Source organism: Lytechinus pictus, chromosome 9 (assembly GCF_037042905.1).
Source record: "Lytechinus pictus isolate F3 Inbred chromosome 9, Lp3.0, whole genome shotgun sequence".
Taxonomy (NCBI): Eukaryota; Metazoa; Echinodermata; class Echinoidea; order Temnopleuroida; family Toxopneustidae; genus Lytechinus; species Lytechinus pictus.
In genome coordinates, this window is record NC_087253.1 from 23,531,300 (window position 1) to 23,555,211 (window position 23,912).

The window sequence follows — 23,912 nt, forward strand, 5'->3', positions numbered from 1 at the left end:
TATAAAAAAGTATTTGTGCTCACTTCCGGGCTCACCGCACTACGCAGCAAAACCCACACAAACTAGATGTGCACAGGCATCATTACATCAACATGGAGAAAACTAAACTTAGTGCGGATTACTACTCGAAGACTTTTCAGATTTATGCCAAAGCATGTAACAAGTTTGCAGAGTTTGAACAATGGGTGGAAGACGTGTTTCCAAAACTGGTATTGGATAAGTTGACGGAGAGTTTTTCGGTGGACACCAAAATTAACGTACTCGGAGTTGGCAGTGGCTCGGGTAAGAAAAAAAAGTATCAGTAGCCTATTATTTTCTATTTATCTATTCATTAAAATATCTTAATTCAGATCTTACTGTTTACTTTGAAACATAACAAGTAACAACATAAGATATATAGAATATAACTTATAATAATATTGACGTGTTGTACTACAAACTATCGGATCTATATAATGTAAATCTCTTTACATCATACTTAATGGGTTTAGCACACAGCAATAACTGTATTTATCCATTTAGTTCAATGCGCTTTACATCTTATGAAAATGCGCTATGTATGAAATGTATACTTATTATCATAATTACTGTAGAAAGGCCCGTTTCCGACTGAATTATAAGTAAAGGTGCAATGAAGTGTCTGTGCACTTAACTATTGCGGGAAAAAGGTACATGCAAACTTCGCATTTGGGTCGAGAACACACAGGGCACCGAGGACGTCCTCGGTTTGTCAATAGGGCCTATGCAGATCCACTGCAAATCATCCCAATTTATAGTATGTTCTTGCGTGTACCTTTGTATATTTTACGTGTAAACCAGTGAAAAAGAGAAATTCCTTTATGGACAATAAAGTTTTTCAATTCAATTCAGTTCAACAGACATATATATATTATATATATACGCAACCTTTATCGCTACCACGCGTCACGGTTGGCGGGCGCCGACAACCCTGAAAATTTTCAGGGCAAATCCGCCAACCGTGAACTTCCCCGACAACCGTGGCCGACAATTGTAAAACAGGCCTAGATCTACACAAAAACTGAATAATATATATAAAAAAAAAACAATCTGCCTTTCAGATCCTAAAATAAACTTGTCGATTATTTCGTCCACGATTTCTTCCCGGGATTTCTTTGACTCGTTACTATGCTTTATACGATACGACCTCGACTCTTTCTCTTTATTATGTAGGAAGCGCGAAGATGTTTACCTCGCATTTGCGTATCGCATTGCTCACATTATTTACGTCTTCAAAATGGTAGTAAATACTCTCAAAAATAAAGTGAGGAGAGAGGGGTACCGTGGGTTACTGGGTTGAGCAATGTAATTTAGATGTTATGAATTTCAGTTGATATTGTCACTTATTTTGTCAAAAGTAAAGTGTATCAAAAATAATATAAAAATTCGATCGAAATTTAGTTTCATCTCGTCCCAGGCCCCCAAGCCTTATGTAGCTACATTTACATGAATTCATTGAATGCATTTCTGATGACACTGCCGTAGAGCGAATTGAGAAAATTATTAAAAGATCACGTTAATAATGACAAAGCCACAGGAATGGATTGATATAATGTCCAACTCATTTACTTACAGCAAAATGATTTATTCACATTTATATTCCGATTTTACTCCATAATTTCCAAAGTCTTGATCTCTACATCGATCTTTTGAAAGTGTTGATTAATTTCGCGACGGTGTGTCTACCAAGTTCTGTGTCACCGCGCTCGCCACGGCCACATACAGAATACAAATCGCACATGGCATCAAAATCCTTGATCCGCGGGGATCCGAGTCTTCCAAAATTAGATGGGATCCAAAACTGATTTAATTTGAATATTTTTTTCTTCAGATAATCATTGAATCTGTTATAATTTTCATAAGTAATAATCTTCATTAATATTATTCACACTTTTTATCATATTTTGACTCATTTTTTAATGTTAGTTATACGTACAGTGTATTTTCATTTGTATTGTTCTTTATTACTCTTTGCCTGCCAATTAAATAATGAACGCACCCGTCACGGTCCTGAGAAATGTTTTTAGTCATCACAGTGATGTCAGTGAATGCTTCATGAATTTGTTGTACAATTGCTTAAAGGGATGGTCCGGGCTGAAAGTATGTATAGCTTAATAAATAGGGTAGAATTCACTGAGCAAAATGCCGAAAATTTCATCAAAATTGGATAACAAATAACAAAGTTATTGAATTTTAAAGTTTAGCAATATTTTGTGAAAACAGTCGTCATGAATATTCATTAGGTGGGCTGATGATATTACATCTCCACTTGTTCTTTTGTATTTTATTATATGAAAATAGGTTTATTTAATTTTTTTCCTCAAAGAACTAGAAAAATTGGATTGTCAACTGATTTAGTGCATTAGATATTTATTGCTGCAACCTATTTCATTATAAGGGAGACATATTATTCACACAAGTATGAAATAATGAAAAAAATCTGATTTTATGTAGTAACATAAGAAAACGGAAAGTGGAGATGTGACATCATCAGCCCACCTAATGAATATTCATGACGACTGTTTTCACAAAATATTGCTAAACTTTAAACTCCAATAACTTCATTATTTGTTATCTGATTTTGATGAAATTTTCGGCATTTTGCTCAGTGAATTTTACTCTATGTATTAAGATATAAATATTTTCAGCCCGGACCATCCCTTTAACAACTACGATTTAAAATAAAATATTATTTGAAATTAATTTGTGTAAAGGAGAAAGAGAATAATGGGTGGTGGTCGTGGGCAATGTAAATGAAAATGATGGGATGTTTGTGACTTTGTGGGGATTGGTGAAAAGAAGTCAATGTTCGGAGCGAATGAAATTAATATTCATTTATGGATGTGTCTACTGTGATTGTGGCAGCATAATCTTTATGGCGATTGGAAAATCAACCCTTGGTCGGGAGGGGTACGTGATTCAATAGATTTCGAAAGAAGTACACATGCAACAAAGTGGAATTGACAATTCATTCACAGATATTTATTTCAGGGGCCGCGGAAACAAGGGGCTGGGTGGGCTTCAGCCCCTCCCCCCACTTTTTTTTTTTCCAAAACCGTGTACAGAAACATAAAATGGACCACCTGATTGTGTTTTTTGCATGGCCAGCCCCCCCCCCCATCCACTTTCAAGACCTTTCCGCGGCCCCTGCATTTCAAGTACGAAGCATTGAAGTTGATATGTGTGAACGTTTTAGAGGATATCATGTATTTCGTTTGTTCACGCCCACATGAGTTGCTAGTATAAATTGAATATCGTTGGATGAATTTTTCAATTTCACTTACGTCTTTATATGTTTTATATCGGAATTGTGTTTTATATAGAGTTATCTTTACAACTTCGTTACCCTAATTACTGCGAGTGGATGATATTTATGAAATGAGTTGGAATGTGAACGAGACGCCCCAAAGCCGATGGCACGTGATCAAATTAGTATTAACTTTCTGGGTTGAGCCAATCATTGTGCTTGAAAACGGGTTTCCCCGAATTCCCGCCCTTGGAATGTGTGCCATGTGCGTGACCTGTTAACCTGTTGTTTGAATGCGAATCAGCTGGTTTCGTGACCTCAACTATTCTTCATGTTGTTTAAGCTGAATGGGGGCTATACAATTAAGAAGATCTTTCTGACTCTTTTTTTTTTTTTTTTGATAATCTGTTCGTGAATTTCTGTAACTAAAAAACTGATGCAATTTATTGAATCACGTACCTCGATCTTTCCACTCATGGTGCAAGAAAATATTTTTAAAATTTTAATTCGCCAAAATATACATGTAAAGAAAGATTATTCAGCCGTCATCATCAGTAGTAGTATAAACATGTCTATAAATATGCATTCGTTCGAATATTGACTTCTTCACCAATCCCACACACACGTACGATCTCAACATCCCCTTGTCATTATCCACGCCACGACCCCTCCTCCCCTTTCGCTCTCTCCCTTCGACCATCCTAGCTACAACCCCCCCCCCTCTTCCTCTCTTTCATACACGCTGTATTTGTAGGCCTACATAGTGCATTATTTAAAAATAGAAATCTGCTTTCCTGTCAATTAATCTTTACTTTCAAATTATTTTAAATCGCAATTAATTATAATAAGAACAAAATCGTAATATCAAAGTATTATGAATGACTAAAAATATGTCTCCCGCTCGTGATGGGCACAGTCGTTATTTTATAGGTGAGTATAGAACAATACAAATGAACATAGCAATAATTGACAGTGATAAACGAATCTTGATCGGATGTTATTAGTATAAACATCATCAACAGAAGTCCTATGAGAGTTATAGTTTCAGTGAGTATCTGAAAACAAAACAAACAAACATGCAAATTATATAAGTTGGGGACCCCGTCTCATGAATACCGTTGCCCATTATTTGGAAGCCTCGGAAGTTTTCTTCCGAGGCTTCCAAATAAAGTCGGAACAATCTTTGGATTTAGTAGGGGGGGGGGGCACTTACATTGACGAGTGGATACCATGCGCGACCCCAAAAAACACGTAAAAAGGATGTCTTTTTCAAGATAGGGCACGTTACGTACGTAACGTAATAAGGGTGTCAAAAACACTAAAATAATGAAAAAAGGGTTTCTATTTTCGCTAGGAAATCTACATGTTTAGGGTCAAATTTGCGAGGGTACAAAAACTTAAGACTACAATGTTTTATAAAGGCCGTGTACTTTTTGCCCCAAGAGTCAACACTACGTGTTTAGAGTACGATTTGCGCGAGATGTGGGGAGGTGGGGCTGTACTAAACCCAATGATGTAGGTAAAGGTAAAACCGACGACCGATTGAAATATCGCTGTACTTGTTTAAGGGTCCAATTCAGGGAATATTTGAAAAGAGTATCGTTTTTTTGCGAGAGTGATCACGAATTTCTTAGAAAGCTAGTGAACACTTTTTGAGAGAGTGATCACGAATTTCCTTGTTGACCATAGTAGATTGCGAGACAAATGAATACCCTCTAGCGAGTATCGTTTTGTTTCCAATGCTTGTTAAGGGTAGGGTTTTACACGCCAATACTTGTAAAGGGGTGCATTTTCAGAATATGGAAAATGCGTGTTTAGCCAGGGTGCTTTTCGAGACCCCATGGTCGCGCATGGTATCCACTCCTCAATGGAAGTGGCCCCCCCCCCCGGGACGTGGCGCGGCGCAAGCTCAAAGGGCTACGCATGCGGTCCGTAGATGTAGTCCAAAGATGTAGTCGGTCGTTGACATAGGAAGCAACACGCATTCACAAAATCAATCGCACTTTCTAAGGACGTAGCGATCTTGACATTGGAAAGTATGGAGTACATTTATCGATGTCATCGATGTGAATAAATCTATAAACTGTAAGTATAAAATGAGATTGATTTTAAATCATTTCCTTTGACCTTTTTGAAGTTATCAGTACTTGCCTTTCTGCTTCAATCGCAATTCGCGCAACCGTTACGGCTGTGTGGCCGGAGAAGCATTAAATAGACATAAAATGTGGTGCATTAAGCAGCTGCAATCTAAGCTCGTCGATATTGATATTTTCGATAGCTATCGCGCTTCGCGTGGGAGGAGGGACTGATAAACAGGTTCGCACTTCTGGGCTTGCTTTTTTTAAGACACCGTAGGTTTGACAAAGAACCCACTCCTTATCTTGATCATCCTTGTATAAAGTCCTGGAGACCGTCTTACAAAGAGTTGCGATTGGTCCGATCAATCGCAACGTCTACATCTAAAATACAAGTTTGTTCCAAATATTTTCTAGAAATGACGTATATATTCATACATTCACCATGTTCACTGTTTTCTGGATAATTCAGTATGCTTCTTTATGTTTTCAAAGGACATTGAGCAAATTTCCTAAAGAAAAATTATGACATTGATGGATTTCTATATACTTGAGATTGATCGGACCCACTGGCGTAAATCCGTGTTGATGGGTGGGGGGATGACTGAAATATTTTGGCATTTTTTTGCAATCATGTTTTTAGATATGCAAGGAATTGTCATTGATATGTCCACAGTGGCGTACCGTGGGTCACGGCAATTTGGGGGGGGGGGGGGGGCACCAGCAAAATTTTTGAATGACTGAGTGAGTGACCTAATAGAGACATTTTAAGGACAATGTCATTAAACGGATATGTATCTCACTCATCAAATAATGCGAGCGCGAAGCGCGAGCTGAATTTTTTTTTTATTCACACCTAAAAAGGGACATTATAATCAAATTTGTGTAATCATGATAGGTATCTGTCTCGCTTAACAATGCGAGCGCGAAGCGCGAGCTGAAAACTTAGATAATTCAGACCTGAAGTGGGGCATTCTAAGTTTTCTTTGTAGGAATTAACCAGGACCATACGTATTTCATTAACCAAATGATGCGAGCGCAAAGCGCGAGCTGAAAATTTTTTATATTCAGATCAGAAGAAGGGACATTTTAAGGACTGATTTTAGGAATTCATGAAGAGTAGACATATCTCACCAATCCATGAAAAATGCGAACGTAATCACGGACAGGAAATGGTTCATATATACGAAGACCTTCACATGGGGCAATCACTTTTGAGTCATGAAAAAAAAACATATGTCACTACATAAAACAATGATAACTCAAGTGCTAGGAAATATATTTGGTTTATATTGACTTGAAAACGGGATGTTTTGGTACAACAGGATTATATATCTCGTTAAACAGACAATGCGAGCACCAGGAACAATTGAGACGTAGGCCCTGGGCAAATTATGTTTCATAAAGTTATGATAAAAATGTTTCTTATGTAATGTAACTTAACATAATTATAATATAATATAACATTATAATGAATAATATTTTCTTCTTTCCCACTACGTTTCTCTTCCTTTCTCCCTCTTCTCCTTTTCCCCCTTTCCCCGTCTTTTTTTTGGTCAGCCGATGGGGGGGATGTGCCCCCCATGTCCCCCGTAGTTACGCCACTGTATGTCCATATGGCAAATACCCCTCCAATATTATTATCTTTTTTTTACCCCATGATGGTTTAATGGTTTATTAGAGATTACATTCACAATTTTTTGACATTCCATCTTAATCCCTTCCCAAAGACCCCAACATTGATGAATTGGAAGTATTTCGTTTGGAAATGGTGAACTGGCTCTTTATTTGCATTTTATGATTCAATAATATTATTTTATTTGTTAAGCGGTATTTTTGGAAGAATTTTCACCAATAAAACAATTATCTCTTGTGATTTTTTTTTCATTTCTTTCGTAAAAAGTGGGGGGATGTTTGTACAGGCCATCCCCCCCTCCTCGAAAAGTGGGGGGGGGGGGGATATATCCCCCCATCCCCCTGGGATTTACGCCAGTGATGGGACCGATCGTAACTCTTTATTAGATGGGGCCCAGGTGATCGTCAGGTTCAATTTCCCGAAATAAAATTCGGTGATTAATGATTTTGTTCTTCGTGTGCTATACAGGGGAGATGGACAGTAAAATGGCAACAAGCATCAAATCCCGTTTTCCTTCTGTCCGTAATGTCATCGTTGATCCCGGCAATAAACAACTGGATCTCTACCGCTTACTCGTCGAGGTCAATGGCTTCCTAGGAGGCATCGAGTTTGACTTCCATGAAGTGGGCATCGATAAGTTTCTAATCAGTGAGGGCAAGCCCCCGCCTAAATACCACTTCATCAACGCAGTCCAATCTCTTTACTATGTTGATGATATGAAAGACACGGTACAGGTTCTGTACCGTCGCTTGGAGCCAGGTGGAATCTTTTTGATAACTATGATTTCATCTAGTAAGTATTGTCAGATTTCATGAATACATTAGCATCATTAATTCATATGGAATAATTTTCAATGAATTTGTTAACGATTCATATATGCAATCATAAATTACGTAATAAGTCTACCACCGTGAGAATTTTCGTCGCTATCTGCGTACCGAGATCTTAAGGGGGGGGGGGGTGTTAGATCATTTAATCGCTCCATTTTAACTCTTATTAGAAAATAAACCTAACCCCTGCCCTTTCACGTCTTAGTAAGAAAGTTCTGCATGGACCCTATTTAAAGAATAATGTTATTTGTAATATCTATGGTAATAATAATGTTTTTTGTAATATCTATGGTAATTTCATGTTGAAAGTTTGGGAAGGGGGTACCAAAGTTCACCGCCTAAAATGTGTTTCTAGAAATCATAGCGGAATAGTTGACATTGTGTAAGTGAGCGAGCTGAACAAAAATTTTGCGGAAAGATAATGGAGAAAGACCAACGGTGGCATCAAAATCGACTCTTGACCGATGAAGCGTTTAAAGGAATGATTAGAATATAGAAATTTGATCATGTTCGTGAATCATATGGATCATATCATGTCCCAATGCTATCAACTATCATAATCACGATCTAGAAATGAATGTGTGGGACTGAAAATATAGATCATCACCCAAAATGCTTCCGTTAGCTCATCGTCACGTAGAGGTGGGATGGCTCAGAGTCCCTCGAATATCTTTACCCGACGATAGCATTGCCTCGATATTGTTATTTCTTTAAGCATGATTTGATTTGCATGTATTGTTTTGATGTTCACTGTTGTAGTTGTTTTTTTTTCATCAGGACATTGATGAAAACCTGTTTTTATTTTTGGTTGCAGCAACAAATGCCAGTTGGAAGTTATGGAATCGTTACCCGCCTGCGCAGAGGTACGACTCCTCGGACTTCTTGAAGCAAATCTTATCATCACTCGACATCGCCTTCGAAGAACACCATCATGTCAACAACCTCGACATCGCTCACTGCTTCGATGAAGGATCCGAGGAGGGAACCTACCTGCTGGATTATCTGACCCAGACCTCTAACTTCCGGGGCACGGTGTCACCCGAACATCACAAGGAGGTGAAGGATTTTATGATCTCTGACCAGTGCTCGGAGAAAAAAGAAGACGGTGCGATCGTGTTCACCAACGATTGGGATGCTATCGTGATACAGAAACCACTCTGAATAATAGTTTCAGCAAAATCATCATTCATTTCTAGATCGTGATGATAGTTGTTAGCATTGGGACATAATATGATTCACGAACAGGATCAAATTTCTATATTCTAATCATGTCTTTAAACGCTTCATCGGTCAAGAGTCGATTTTGATGCCACCGTTGGTCTTTCTCCATTATCTTTCCGCAAAATTTTAGGCGGTGAACTTTGGTACCCCCTTCCCAAACTGACAACATGAAATTACCACTCCTTTTAACATAGATATTACAAATAACATTATTATTCTTTAAATAGGGTCCATGCAGAACTTTCTTACTAAGACGTGAAAGGGCAATAGCAATGATGATAATTTGTTGACACACATTCCGATTTCGATACAAACAGTATACCTTAAAGGGGGGTGGTCCCTATGCAAACGTTGGTTTTAGTATAAAAAAAAACACACACACAAACACAAAAGACACAACAAAAGAAACAATACAGTGAATATTTGGCCAAAATCTGTAGACTAATAAAGAAGTTCATGTTTGCACACTAAACGCAACGCTTATAGCTCCTCATTGAATGTAATTTTGCACCGTATAAGTGGTAAAGATGCAAAATTGCCAGTGTGCACCCTAAATGTGCGATTTGGACTTCTTGGTTTGCAAATATTTATGCGTCCAAAAGGTGCAAATTTTTAAAAAGCACCATAGGGTGCAGAATTGCACTCACAAAGGAACTCCCAGAATTGCAATTGAAATGGTGCAAAATTTTACATTTATTTATAAGTGTGCACATAACTGGCTATTCACATTTATGATAGTATAATATGATAAACTCGTGAATAAAACACATGCTGTTACTTTGAGGTATATCGAAGATATTTTAATAAAAACAATACTGTACAACAACGATAACGGATAAGAAAGTTTCTACGACAAATATATTTACAGGTAACATTCTTATTGTATGCTCAAATGAAGGCTGCTTACGTGTTCTAAAAAACAAATTCAAAGCACAATCTCTATAAATTTTCGGATAGTGAAAATGAGACAACATAAAATGTACAATGGTATGTAAGAATTAAATAATAACAGAAACCTTCTCAATTAGTTATCATATACAAATATATTTGCATTGCGTCATTATTTGTTAACGTTTGGTATTGGCAGAACAAGTATAGAATTAGTGATTTGCATCCATTCCATATGGTATATCAGGAGTCGCTATCGTATCATTTTTTTTATTTAGGTTCGCTATCATATTCATGTTTTTATCAGGAAATATGATGTGTTTAAAAGTTTCTAACAAAACAGTTTTTCGATTACGAAAGAATATCTTCCCTCTCCAGAAAACGAGAATGGTTATAAATATAAGTGCTCTATAGTGGGGAAAGAGGGGGGGGGGGGGGGTTGGGGTTCAGTTTTATGCCAATATTCCTCCTTCATAAAAAGCTTATTGGAATTGTCCTTTAATATACGCTGTGAGCTAGAAATCTTACTTATTGGTATAATTCAAATAGAATTACAAATTTGGAAGACTTTGATCACAATCTTGTTATCGTCAAATCATTCAATGTGATTTACAAGATTAAACAACCATTAAAATGAGAACGCATTTATTTGTTTATTTCTCAAAAGAATATGAACTAAAGTTACTAGATATCTGACATCCATTTTCCTCTCATTCTAACAAATATTTACACTTTCTGTTTCTGGTAACTCCCTTAGGAACTCGGCAGGACAGCGTTTTGCTGGTAAACACCAAGCTGGTAACCAATTACCTAGGAAGCATTTTACGTCTAAGTTAGTCAGTCTTTAGTCAGTCTTGTGTAATCATCTTCAGTCATATCGAACATTCACGTCAGAATTCATAACACATAATATAAAGGACGTAGAATCGGGCCTCTGTGTAAAGTATGATGGTAGTTTAATATCATACCCATTCTTGTAATCCCGTAACTATATTAATATTCAAGTCCTGTCTCCAAATGACAAAAAAAGAGTCGTATTTTCAGTTCACAACTCTTGCTCATGCTTATTGTGCTAGAATCGTCAGCGACTCTGAAAAGTCTAAATATTTCGTATCTAGAAACATGTTATTTTCAAAAGACAAATGATATGCCTCACCTCTGCTATAATAGCTATTTTGTCTGATATTTCTGTCACCCAACAGTGTCATTATGAAATAAACATAACAAAGGTGTAAAGGAGATGAAGAATAATTGCAGGCCTCTTGTCCAAATTCAGAAAGATCACATATTATTTACTGCATGCGGGGTATCGGTTTTCCAAAAGAGGCACAAGATCAGTCTTTGTCCGTTTACAGACAGATACTTTGACTAACAGGAGTATCAGCAAAACATTCCTACTCTACCAGAACAGGAGAAAGAGGGGTAACACGTGACCATAACGTGGGAGAGGGTGGGTAATAGATGGACGTTTACCTGGTATAAGAGGAGTGACAGGCACTAAAATCGTGGTAGAATGGAGGGTAACAGATGCTCATCCTGGTAAAAAGAGGGGTAATAGGTGATCAAACCCTGATAGAAGGAGGTAACAGGTGCTGACCTCCTGGAAAAAGAGGGGTAATAAGGGGACACACCCTGGTAGAAGAAGGGTACATGCACTCACATCCTGGTACAGGACGGAAAATAGGTGGATACATTCCGTTAGAAGAGGGGTAAAAGCTTGACACATTCTGGTAGAAGATGGGTAATAGGCGCTCACATCCTGGTAGAAGACGGGTAATAAGTGGACACACCCTATAGCATAAGAGTCTATTACTCTGGATTCCAGAGGGGCAATTCCCTTTATTCCACCGTCTCCGGTAGGCCAAAGAATGGATCCACTCTTCTCTTTCTGCATTTTCTCAACTCATCTTCCGGTCCAGGGGCTCGGAATGTTACCTCGTTGGTTTCAAACTCCTCGGCGTCAGGGTTGCCATAGAAACCATTCGTCCCCGCTTTGGTGCAATAGACCCACCTTCCTTGACCCGCTTCTCTCATGCATCTAAGAAAAGGAATGGATTCATGATTTTTATTTCACTCATGAATACACATCATGGTAGAAGAGGGGTAATAAGTAGAATACCCTGGTAAAAGAGGGGTAAAAGGCGCTTACATCCTGGTAGAGAGGGTAACAGATGGACACATCCTGGTAGAAGTGGGGTAACAGGTGGAAACACCCAAATGCAAATACATATTGGGTGTAGACTTGGTTGTTTGCACTGAATGTCCTCCTCGGGGGGGGGGGGGGGGTGGAGGATAAATGTTTCCCTTATTCATCTCCTTACTTATTTTGAAAAATGTGTTTTCCTATCACAACTACAATATGAATGTTACTAATGATGACATATATAGTCCACACATTTTTATTATTAAGCTTTTATATCTCTAATATGTACCCTTTCCTTGTTCAATGTCAATATTATATTAAACATGTTAAACCGTTATTTAGCATATCAGAGTTGATTAAGTAGGCCTATAATGTATCTTCCTAATAGATAGAATGCTCATAAATTGTTTCCTTTTGGCAGTCCCTTGAAATGAAGCATTATTTTTTATTAGAAATGAATTACAAAACAACGTACGTTTGAGAAATATTTTAGGGTTTCCTTTGAGCCATACACATAATTCAAACAGAAACAAATACTTATTATAATTCATAAATTCAACGACATATACATAGTTTTAATTGAAAAGGATACCTTTCTGCAGATATACCGTACATTTCCTCGTTATATCATTTCATGCTGAATCCAATTAATCGTGTAAAGCCCGTCTCACATGCACTATGCGATTCGTTGCGATCCTATTGTGATAACATTTGATATGGATATTCCAACAAAAAAATATTTCGGATCAGAGTTCAGAATAGTGGTAGGACTACTGATATCGAAATTCAGCCCAGTTAGAATCTCCCTGAATGAATAAAAACAAATTCAATTCCGAATCGTAATGATGTCATCATCGGCTGCGACTTGAAGCCGATTGGGCTTTACTTCGACCATAGGGCTTGCCGCAAAGTAAAATTATGATTGTACTTTTCCTAACAATATGCCAAACTTTAAATAAGATAATTTTATTTCTTGGAGCTTTCATATTTAATGCAAAATGCGATTTCTTGAAAAATCGCATCGCATCGGAGCGCATAGTGTGAGACGGGTTTAAGAATTGAGTATATATACTTGTCTCTGATGTTTTGCCGTATTTTTCTGAAGCATTCAAATGTAGCCGTAATGTAGACACAAGTAGGTGAATATTGCCTAATTTCTCAACTCGTGTACCAAAAAGTCAATAAACATCTAATTTCTTATCATGTTATACATTGAGTAAGTGGGACAATAGCTGGTAAGTTAGGGGAATTTTGAACGGCAGAAGTTATATGCATTTTATGATTTCAAATCTATTAATCTAAAACCACTTGACAAAGCCTACCTGCAATAATCGTCTCGTCCATCACCATCTTCATCCTTCATATACCATGTATTTCTTTCTCCAACATCGAAACCTAAGCGGGTCGTGTAGTTACCTTTGACCTCTCCTTCACTTCCGGCCAGGACACAGGAGAGCTGGTATTGACCCTCCTCAGGCTCGATCACTCTACGATCGTAATGATAATAATGATGATAATGATGATGATAATAATAACAATTATAATAATGATAATAACAATAATGATAATAACACAATTGTAATTGTATTAGTAATGATGGTATTAATAATACTACTAATGACAACATGACAATGAAAAGGATAATAATAATATAAATATTCATAATCATAACACTAATAATGATGATGATAAAACTAACAACCCACTTATTATGATGATATAACAATTTGAATAATAATAATAATAATTACATTAACAATAATTATGATGAATTGATAATAACGTGATAATTATAACAATGATATAAAAATTGGAATGATATCAAAATATAATTTTATAACATATATGATGATTTGAAAATAATTATAGCACCATCGAAATCATTGAAATCTATAACCTTAAATTAATTGAGATTTAATGATATTATAAATATTCTAACATGTACACATCTACCTGAGATGGTCCTGGGAGCGTTTAGTGAAATGACTTATCTGACAGTTACCATAGTAATACTACTTTCCAGCCAATAAGCATCAAGGACCTTTTTTTAGATATAACAATTCCACTTGTCGGACGTGTAAATAGGGCTAGAAATTCGTACACTGATCATATGGTTGAACTAATATAAAAGAAAGCCTTTATAGAATGCCGGTACTCAATTTACGTTATTCAATGTGTTTACCTGCAATAATCGTTGGCGGCGCCCTGCCCCTGGACATCGGCCCATCCACGGAACAGGTCGGGTATTCCCGTATCTGTGACGTCATAACGACGTAGTTTAAGCTCCATTAGAGGTGATGGGGCAGTTCCAAGTTCTGACAAATCAGGGTCCGAAATATCATCTTAAAAAAAAATTAAACATGGAATAATTGTATCATCAATGCAATGGAGAAATACGAATCAATGATTTCTAAATCTAAATCATTGCATCAAACTAAGCGTTTTTGAGCATGCATCGTGAGTCTTTACAGTAGAAAACAAAATGTTAAGCAATAATATATTCTTTTTGTTAATTTCATTTTTTTCTCTATTTTCATTACTCGGTATCAAGTTTCCTCTTCATTTTACATTTTTTGTATTTTCTCATTTCCCCCTTCTTCCTTTTTTTCTCCTTCATCTCCTCCTCCTTCTTCTTCCTCTTCTTCTTCCTTCGACAGTTAATGCAATATAAATCGATCATTAAAAAACGTCCACATTTTAAACTTGCAATGCCAAGAGCAATTGGAGCAAAATCATACAAAATACAAATGCAGCATTTTTTTCCTTTTTGAAAAGCTGGCTCTAATTTAAATTACATGCTGGTATAGCAGTAACAGCACCGAAACCATCCCCAATAAACCGATACCATTATCGATAGCATGAACGCTTTAAATCGGTTAGGATTGCTTTCGCTGGAGTAACTGCTGCACATGTACCTTTAAAGACATGCTTACTTGTGCGTGATGGCGGTGGGGTGGCTGTTGTTGAGTTGGACAGAGGGGGCGGCATTGATGTGGCAGGAGTGTGAGCAGTAGGCTCTGCGATGGAAAATGAGCGAATGGATGAAAATTAGTTTTTTTTAATTATCCAAACCACCATTTATTGCCATGAGATGACTTGACAAAAAGGCAAAAACTCCATATTTCTAAAGATTAAGTTTTAAGTTTTAAACTTTTCGCATGGAAATTGAAAGACAGCTAGAGAAGAGAGGTAGAGATAGAGAAGAAGGAAAAGATAGAAGGTGAGAGAAGAGAGAGAGAGAGAGATAAAAGAAAGATAGAGCTTTCTGCTATAAGACAAAAATTTAACAGAAATCATCTGCTTTCATTTATTATGGCTACACAAGTAATTTATTTGGGACCTGCGTTTGACCCTTCTCGAATATGTTGTAAGTTCGCAGTCAATATTATAGGACCCCTGACAAATTTACTGCTTTGCCGGTCACAATGAAATAATTTGAATTAAACCAAATCTTATCGACCATGTTCATGCAAAAAACAAAAACAAAAAACGTTAGTGAAAGATGGAAAAACATAAAAATGCAGACAGAACAATACATTTCAGCCTTTTTTTAAACACAATTTAAAGTCATTAAAAACACCCAGTAATTATATGAAGAAAGACGCATGGCTTTACAAAATCAAGAAATGATACCGCAATGAACTTAATGGCATGGGTGCAATGAACTTGGATGATTTTTGATGACGTTTTAAAATACTAGTAACCATGATAACTATATCGAAAATGCATGATTCAGATACCTAGTAAAGTAAAGGGACATGAATCAACACAGCCCGAGCGCAGTTCCAATTAAGTTACAATTATTCATTTACCATGGAAAGCCAGCAACGTCAGGATTCGTTACGTAGAAGAGGAGCACATTCATTGGTCTATTTTAATGGTACAAACAAGAGCATGAAGTAACATCAAATCAAAAGTTGAGACTGATGTAGTAGGATATGCGTTCTAGAATCTAGATGAGGAGTTATGGCGTTAGCAGCTTTCCATATTAACTGCTTTTATTCAGTCGCGCTTTATTTGTTGAAGTCATCACTAACAAAAAGGACCGAAACCAGTGGCGTACCTAGGATTTTCCACAGGGGGGGGGGGCAAATTCGTCCGCCAAAAAATTTGACAAGCAAAAAAAAAAAAGAAAAAAAAAAGGGTCATCAAGACTCGTCAGGGGGGGGGGGCAGGGATATGTCCCTTGCATGGGTTGTGACTCGTCAGGGGGGCAGTCTGCCCCATCTGCCCCCCGTAGGTACGCTAGTGACCGAAACGATCATATCTATAACTTTTTTTCAAATGTCATGTCATCAGTCGTTTGGAGTGATTTCATTGGCGTGACTATAAGGCATGACGTCATCAACTAACCTAGAATTTCCACCATCGCCGACGACGACGCCGTCAGAACGCCGTTGTCATAGATACACTTGTAGGAACCGCCCATTTTGGTGGTGAGGATGGGGATGATGATGGAGTTTTCCTGGATGGAGAAACTCTGAAGGGTGTCGTTGATGGGAAGGCCGTTACGGTACCAGGTCAAACTAGGCTCAGGTTCGCCGTGAGCCTCGCAGGTCAGGACGAGATCGTCGCCAATGATGACGTTGGTGTCGCTGATAGCGGTTTCCATTTCGAGTGTTGGTTCTGAGTTTGGGGTGTGGTCCGGGAAGGAGAGATGAAAATGGGAAGTGGAAATAGAAATGGAGATGGAAAATTTCATCTTCATAACTGATGGTGTCAAAGAAGAATGGCTTGTCATTTGAGATGGAGCAACAATGAAGGATGTATGTTACTAGTGCAAATATTAACATTTATTAACATCATCATGAACATCGTCATCATCATAATCATTATCATCATCATCACCACCATCACCCTCCTCCTCCTCCTCAACGTCATCATTATCAAAATCATCCTCGTCAGTATCATTATTACCATAATAATGATTGTCATCATCCTCATAATCATCATCATCATTCTAAACTTCCTCATCACCACAATCGCTCTCGTCAACACGAAGGACCCTAGCATCACCACCATTAACAGGATCACTTACGATATCGACACTATGGGATATGTTTTAAAGGGGCGGGGTTCACTTAGGTAAAAAAAAAAAAGGAAATCATGGTTCCCAATATTTCAGTTTTTCATTAACGAACTCAAAGAGTCCTTAGTCAGTATGGTTCTGAAGCTCTTAAAACTTACCTCTAATGAACAGGTGCGCACTAGCTCGTTCAATGCCGTGCGGTGAGGAGACAAGACACGTGTACTTCCCAGCGTCACGGACATTCACGTGCGTGATCACCAGGTCGGTTCCGTTGAACGTATAACGCATGTCACGATCAAGGGGCGGGACACCGATCGTGAAACCGTCTACAAGCCAGCTAACCGTCGGAGCCGGATCACCGGAACCTTGGCATTGGAACCGGGTCGATTGTCCGATGTAGACGGTTGCATTGGACGGGCGCTCGTTGATTCGTGGCAACGCCGCTGCGGCTGGAGAAAAAAAGGAAACATAATTGTTTTCAAATGGATATTTGATTCATGACCGAAAACAAATTGAAATTTGATAAATTGACTACCGAAAAAAATTTCATTTCTAGTGAAGTTTCTATTCAATATAATGTAATTATTTCTTGTTTTCCATTTTCCCTTAGTGTTCTTCGGCTTTTTGAAATTCTATTAAATTTTCACCTAGAAATTTTATTTTATTCTTGAAGGACAGATCACCAGAACGACCCATACACCAAAACTAATTCTGTTACTAGAAACAGGCAATGTGATGGCAGATTTTCATTCCCATGCAGGCAGACACCTGGGTGCAGTGCGCGCGACTCCCTATACTTCCTGGCCCCCACTAGGCATGACGTACGCGAAAATCATAACGCCCTTCCATCTGTCAGCCATGAGACGTGTTATGCTTACCAATAACTTGGAAGTACACATCATCCACGATCTGGCCCACAGAGTTGGACGCCGAGCAGGTGTATCGTCCAGTGTCGCTGGGCGTGGTCGATGTGATATGAAAACCCGTCCCGTTCTCGAAGAACATGGTTCGAGAACCGTCTGGAACAAGCTAACAAATATAAACCAAGAAAATGAATATTACATTTGTGGACAGTATTGACGGTACACCATGTGCTGAGGCCTAGAATGGGAAAGAAAAGTGGATAGAGATATAAGTGAAATGCAGAAGCATTAAAACGAAAGGTTGGAGGGTAGTGTATTCTTTTCTGACATGAGTGTTCTTCTTTGTGTAATTGAGTGAACATCGTTTGGTATAAAATATAATCTATCAAAATAATGCTTAACATACATGTAAAAGATTATTGACAAAACATTTTTAATATCTGGATTAATGACGGAGTATTTCACTCATAAATATGTTATTGAATATAACTATTTTAATGATTTTTTTTTCATTATCAAGCCTGAATATAAAACTTGATACTAACTTTTGATGTATATACGCCTTTTTTCTGTCCATCATATATTATGAACTATTAGACTTTTAAAGATTATATTAAGATACAAAGAAAGGTATCTATATCATAATCATATGGAATAACTATTTCTCTCAACAATTATTTTATATGTACATGCTGATGATGTTTCTATATAAAGTTAGTATTTAATAATTGTTTTGCGTTATGTCATTAATCTTCAATTATTTTAATATACTGCCAAGTTAATGGACATTGAAACCTCAATGCACTTTTAAACTCATCAAAAAGTGTGCTTTATACTTATCTTTATTTGTCATCCCCGACTGTTATCCTGGTGTATACACATACAGGAGTGCATATATAGAACTGCTTTCTTGTCCCCCCCCCCCCCATTTTGTTATTGTCAAGCTTTGTTTAATGTTGCTATATTGTGTTTTTTTTACGTAGGTGTATTCTACTTAATAATGATGTTCTACAAAGATAGTTTATTCATTACTTTTGAGATATGTATACATATATATATAGTTATACATCCTTTTACAGTGTTGCTTCAAATTTACCGATTAATACATTTCCATTATTATGCTACCCCTATGAATTACGTTTATGGAACCTAGGTCTGACCCTCTAGAAGATGTCGATCCTGACTTGCACGTATCTAATTCCTCTGAATCTTTCATGTTTTCTACCTTCAGAGTTTAATGGGAAATTCTCAAACAATTCTACCTTAAGTCTTATCCATTTTAATGCTCGCAGTTTACCAAAGAATTTTGACAATATCTCTCAATTCCTATCCATGATTACTCATTCCTTTTCTTTTATAGCAATTTCTGAAACTTGGATAAATGATAATACTTTAATCAATTTTCACATAGATGACTTTAATTTTCTTAATGTTAACCGATTATCCGGAAGAGGTGGGGGCGTTGCACTTTTTGTAAAAAAAATTATACAGTACACTATAAGGAATGATATAGTTTTTAACCAAGAAATCAACTCAGTCTGTGAATATTTATTTATTGATTTTCTAGATAAAAAACAAAAAATGTCTACTATTGGTGTCATATATAGAAAACCGGGATCAAATTATGATTTATTTCTTGAATTTTACGATAGTGTTATTAACAAATTATGCACTGAACATAGAAAAATGTATATAACTGGTGATTTTAATATTGACTTCAAAGATGATGATACTGTTAACGAATTCCTTCGGCTTAATTATGTACTAGGTATATTCCCAATTATAAAAACTCCAACTCGTATTACATTAAACACAGCTACACTTATTGACAATATATTCACCAATGTTTTGGATTCATATTTTGACTCTGGTAGTCTATGTTCAGACATAAGTGATCATCTACCCATTTTTCTGATCTCCAAATGTTCTAGTGCTAATTCCCATCAACCTAATACAACTCGCTTTACTCGTAAATACTCAGATGATAATATAAGAAATTTTCAGTATGACCTTTACCAGGAAAAATGGAATAGTCCTTATAATTTTACAAATGTTAATGATGCATACTCGTTTTTTATAACTCGTTTTATCCAATTGTTTGATAATAACTTTCCTTTGCTCAAATCTAAACCTACCAAAAGGATGTTCAATAAACCATGGATATCAAAGTATTTATTCAGATGCATTAAAAAGAAAAATCGTTACTATAAAAAAATTTTCCAAAATAATTCATTAGATAATGAAAGGAAATACAAAAGATATAGAAATAAATTGAATACTATGTTAAAACATGCAAAAAAGACATATTTTTCTAATAAATTAAAGCAATACAAAGACAATACAAAACAGACCTGGTCAGTCATAAACTCACTATTAAACAAACCTAAAACGTCTTTACCTGAATTCTTTTTTAGTGGGAGTGAAAAGGTTTGTGACCCACAACACATAGCGACTGAATTTAATCAACATTTTATAAACTCCTCCAGACGGATAACCACATCTATAATTAATTATCCTAATGACACTTCTTATAAAGATTTTCTCATTGATCATATTGACAAATCTTTTTTCTTAAATCCTATAACGGAAAATGAGGTCATTCAAATATGTAATTCATAAGTAGTAGCAATTCCACTGGATTTGATAATCTTAGTACTAATTTATTGAAAAAAGTTATTTTCTATATATTGTGCAACCATTGGTATTCATATTCAATCTCTCTTTCTCTTCAGGATCGGTCCCTGATAAGTTGAAAATAGCTAAGATAACTACAGTATTTAAAAAAGATGACCCTCATAAATTTGATAATTATAGGCCTATATCTATTCAACCGTCTATTTTTAAGTTGCTTGAAAAGTGTATTTACAATAGACTGTATTCATTTTGATTAAACAATAAAATTCTCACAGATTCACAATACGGGTTTATAAAAAATCACTCTACTGCACATGCTTTGATAGCATTACAAGATAAAGTTTTGACATCCATTCATACTAATAAATTTTGCATAGGAATTTTCATGGACCTTTCTAAAGCTTTTGATGTTGTCGATCACAAAATACTTCTTTCCAAATTTGAACACTATGGGGTTAGGGGCTTACCACTTTCTTGGTTCAAAAGTGATCTTTCTGATAGATCCCAAAATGTTGTTTTTAATAATAGTTCATCAGACTTTTTCCAGTATCACCCATGGTGTACCGCAAGGTTCTATCCTCGGCCCGCTATTGTTTCTAATTTACATCAACGATCTCATATATTCCTCAAATAAATTTGAATATATTATGTATGCCGATGATACTACTTTAATATACAACCAACCTTATAATCTTAATATACAAAATGATATCAATGTTGAATTAGATAAAGTTACAAAATGGTTCAAATCAAACAGGTTGTTAATAAATCCTAGTAAAACTAATTATATTACTTTTTTCCATAGGCAGTCTTGCATTTCTAATTCACTCAATAATTTATTGCTTGAAATAGACAAAGTTCCAATTAAAAAGGTAAATAGTGTTAATTTTCTTGGTGTTTATATAGACTATAATATGTAATGGGACACTCATGTTCAGAAAGTCACCCAAAAAGTATCTAAATGTGTCGGTATCCTATATGGGTTAAACGACTCCCTTCCAACTTCTGCATTATTACTATTATACAATTCTTTCATGTTGTCATATCTTAATTTTTGTGTTGTTGTTTGGGGCAATGGCAGTCGAACGAAATTAGACAAATTATTTAAATTACAAAAAAAAGCCCTTCGCATATGTATGGGATGTCATTATCAAGCCCATTCTGCCCCACTGTTTCGAAAAATAAAGTCTCTTAATATTTATGATTTGTATTATTTTTCTATTGCATTAATTGGTTTATTTTATTTCTAGAATAAACTACCTCTTAATATCCATAAAATGTTTACCCTTAATCACCGGATACATAATCACAATACTCGTTTTAAACATTCATTCCACCTATGGCCAGTTAAAACTAATAACGTAATGAAATGTGTAAGACATAATTTCCCTGTAATTTGGAACTCCACCCCTAGAAATGTAATTGAAAGCAAGTCTGTTCGGTCATTCAAAAAAAGATTGAAGCAGTTCCTATATCTTAAATATGTATAGTTATTTTTGTCTTGTAGATTGACACCTTTTTATGTTTTTTTTTATGTATTTTTGTCTTGTTTATATATCATGTTTAATTCTTTATCTTATTGTTTCTCTATACCATGTCATGTTATTAATGTTTTGGGAACTGCGCTTACACAAGGCCACTTGGCTTTATTTATGTAGTTCCCCATTTCATTTTCATTTTTACTCTTGCTTGTAAATATATTGTTTCTCATACCTTGCTTTATAATTGTTTTTATTGAGAATGAAATAAATGCAAATTGAATTGAATTGAATTGAGTTATCCAGGAAGAAATTTTTGTCAAATTACAAATTACATCAATTCAGACGAGCTTAAGAAGCGACCCAGATTTAGACGTGAAACTGTTCTCCAATTCATAAAAGTAAGTCCAGATGAATAGATTAATTTTCTTTTAATACGTCAATATGAAGTTGCCACATATGTGCTTCCAAAGAAACTCAACAAACGACAAACATGACGAAATTCCTACGTGGCTATTCAAACACATTTAGTTGTTATTAATCAATTATGATTTTTTCAATCTCTAAAGTTCAAATTTAACCCCTCAGGGCGTGATCCTCTCGGGAAAGTAACTGTTGCTGGTGTAAGTTTTTACACCGCAGTTCTTACAGTATATTTTATATTTACCGGACTGCCATCCTTGTACCACGATATTGTCAATGGCCTCGTTCCTTCTGCTTGACAGAGGAAGTCTGCCGTTTCGCCTTCGTTCAGCGTTCGGTTGCGTGCGAACGCAGTGAAATACGGTGGAACTATATTCGAAACAAAATTGAGAGAACATCATTATGATTTATAATAACATTGTACAATTCAGAAACAAGGCAATCTTTTTTTTGAATAATGAACCACATGCGTGCCCCAGCCAATATAGGCAATATATCACATGCATGCTCCAGAGAAATATTCCGTGCATATTGGGCCGCATCGCAGTATAGACCAACGTTTTAACGACCACTTTTATTAGAATAATGTAAAGGAAAACCAAGACTATGGCGTGCAGTAGCGTTCATGCCATCAGAAGGAGCATTCTATTGGGCTAATTACTTGATTCATTGTTCACAGATCCGTTGTTGGAATGATTGCCATCAAGAAGTGCTCCACCTTTACTATCTCGTTCTATAGAAAAATTAAATTCCATTGCGTTTTAATAAAATGTGATTTATTATTATTTCTCACTGTGACAACAGTCAACTAAAGAGAATAAAAGCAGTGCCCAGTAATAGGCCTTTAATATATATATATATATATATTTTTTTTTTCATCATGTTTATTGTTAGAAAAAAGGATATAATATATTATATTGGGACAAAGTTGAAAAATGCGATGTAAAAATCAAGCGATCTAAACATTAAGATAATATTTATGGTCAACTTTACAATAGAAATGTCTCCGACATTACAAAAATTATTAGTACTTTTTGTATAAACACATTTTCTAAAACATAACATGGAACCAACATAATTTTTATTAAAACTTTGCTGAAATGTCTGAAATACAGTACCGAACAGGTGGATTTCTAAGATAAGTATTCGAAAGGTCTTTATTAAGAAAACGAAGAGAGTACTAAATTAAGGGCGTAATTCAAATTTTCTTATAAGTCAACTGTTAAACACTATTACAATGTATATTACGAATCACATACAATTGAATGGTCTGGAGCCCGACCGAAATATTTTATATTTCAATTAAAATTATGAGCAATGATACCATTATCTACGCTTAATGGAACCTGTATCACAAGCTTTGCGTCACAATGTTTCCTCCACATGACAATCTTTAAGTTACAAGATCATTAATAAGTATTTAACTG

The 23,912-nt window shown here is 36.0% G+C and overlaps 2 protein-coding genes across 3 annotated transcripts in view; one reads left to right on the forward strand and one right to left on the reverse strand.

The window, feature by feature from the left end:
* LOC135155540 (histamine N-methyltransferase B-like) lies at positions 1-10,555 on the forward strand. Its single transcript, XM_064104951.1, has 3 exons — positions 1-282; positions 7,445-7,768; positions 8,621-10,555. Exons 1-3 carry the CDS (start codon positions 93-95, stop codon positions 8,965-8,967), a joined length of 861 nt encoding a protein of 286 aa, XP_063961021.1. The 5' UTR covers positions 1-92; the 3' UTR covers positions 8,968-10,555.
* Positions 9,806-23,912, reverse strand: part of LOC129268104 (hemicentin-1-like) — a 26,505-nt gene continuing 12,398 nt past the window's right edge. The window contains exons 7-14 of one of the 2 annotated variants that reach the window (XM_054905689.2): positions 22,730-22,854; positions 17,966-18,116; positions 17,246-17,536; positions 16,412-16,684; positions 14,992-15,075; positions 14,241-14,400; positions 13,381-13,545; positions 9,806-11,953 (exon numbers count right to left, since the gene is read on the reverse strand). In XM_054905689.2, coding sequence (XP_054761664.2) covers positions 11,755-11,953; positions 13,381-13,545; positions 14,241-14,400; positions 14,992-15,075; positions 16,412-16,684; positions 17,246-17,536; positions 17,966-18,116; positions 22,730-22,854 — 1,448 coding nt within the window. In that variant the 3' untranslated portion in view covers positions 9,806-11,754. The remainder of the gene's footprint in view (positions 11,954-13,380; positions 13,546-14,240; positions 14,401-14,991; positions 15,076-16,411; positions 16,685-17,245; positions 17,537-17,965; positions 18,117-22,729; positions 22,855-23,912) is intronic. The other variant, XM_054905690.2, reaches the window with a different exon arrangement.

Excerpts from the sequence above, each read along its gene's own strand:
- LOC135155540 (XM_064104951.1), top strand. The coding sequence starts at position 93 with ATGGAGAAAACTAAACTTAGTGCGGATTACTACTCGAAGACTTTTCAG. Across the intron at positions 283-7,444 it reads CGGAGTTGGCAGTGGCTCGG|GGGAGATGGACAGTAAAATG; the intron begins GTAAGAAAAAAA and ends TGTGCTATACAG. Across the intron at positions 7,769-8,620 it reads GATAACTATGATTTCATCTA|CAACAAATGCCAGTTGGAAG; the intron begins GTAAGTATTGTC and ends TTTTGGTTGCAG.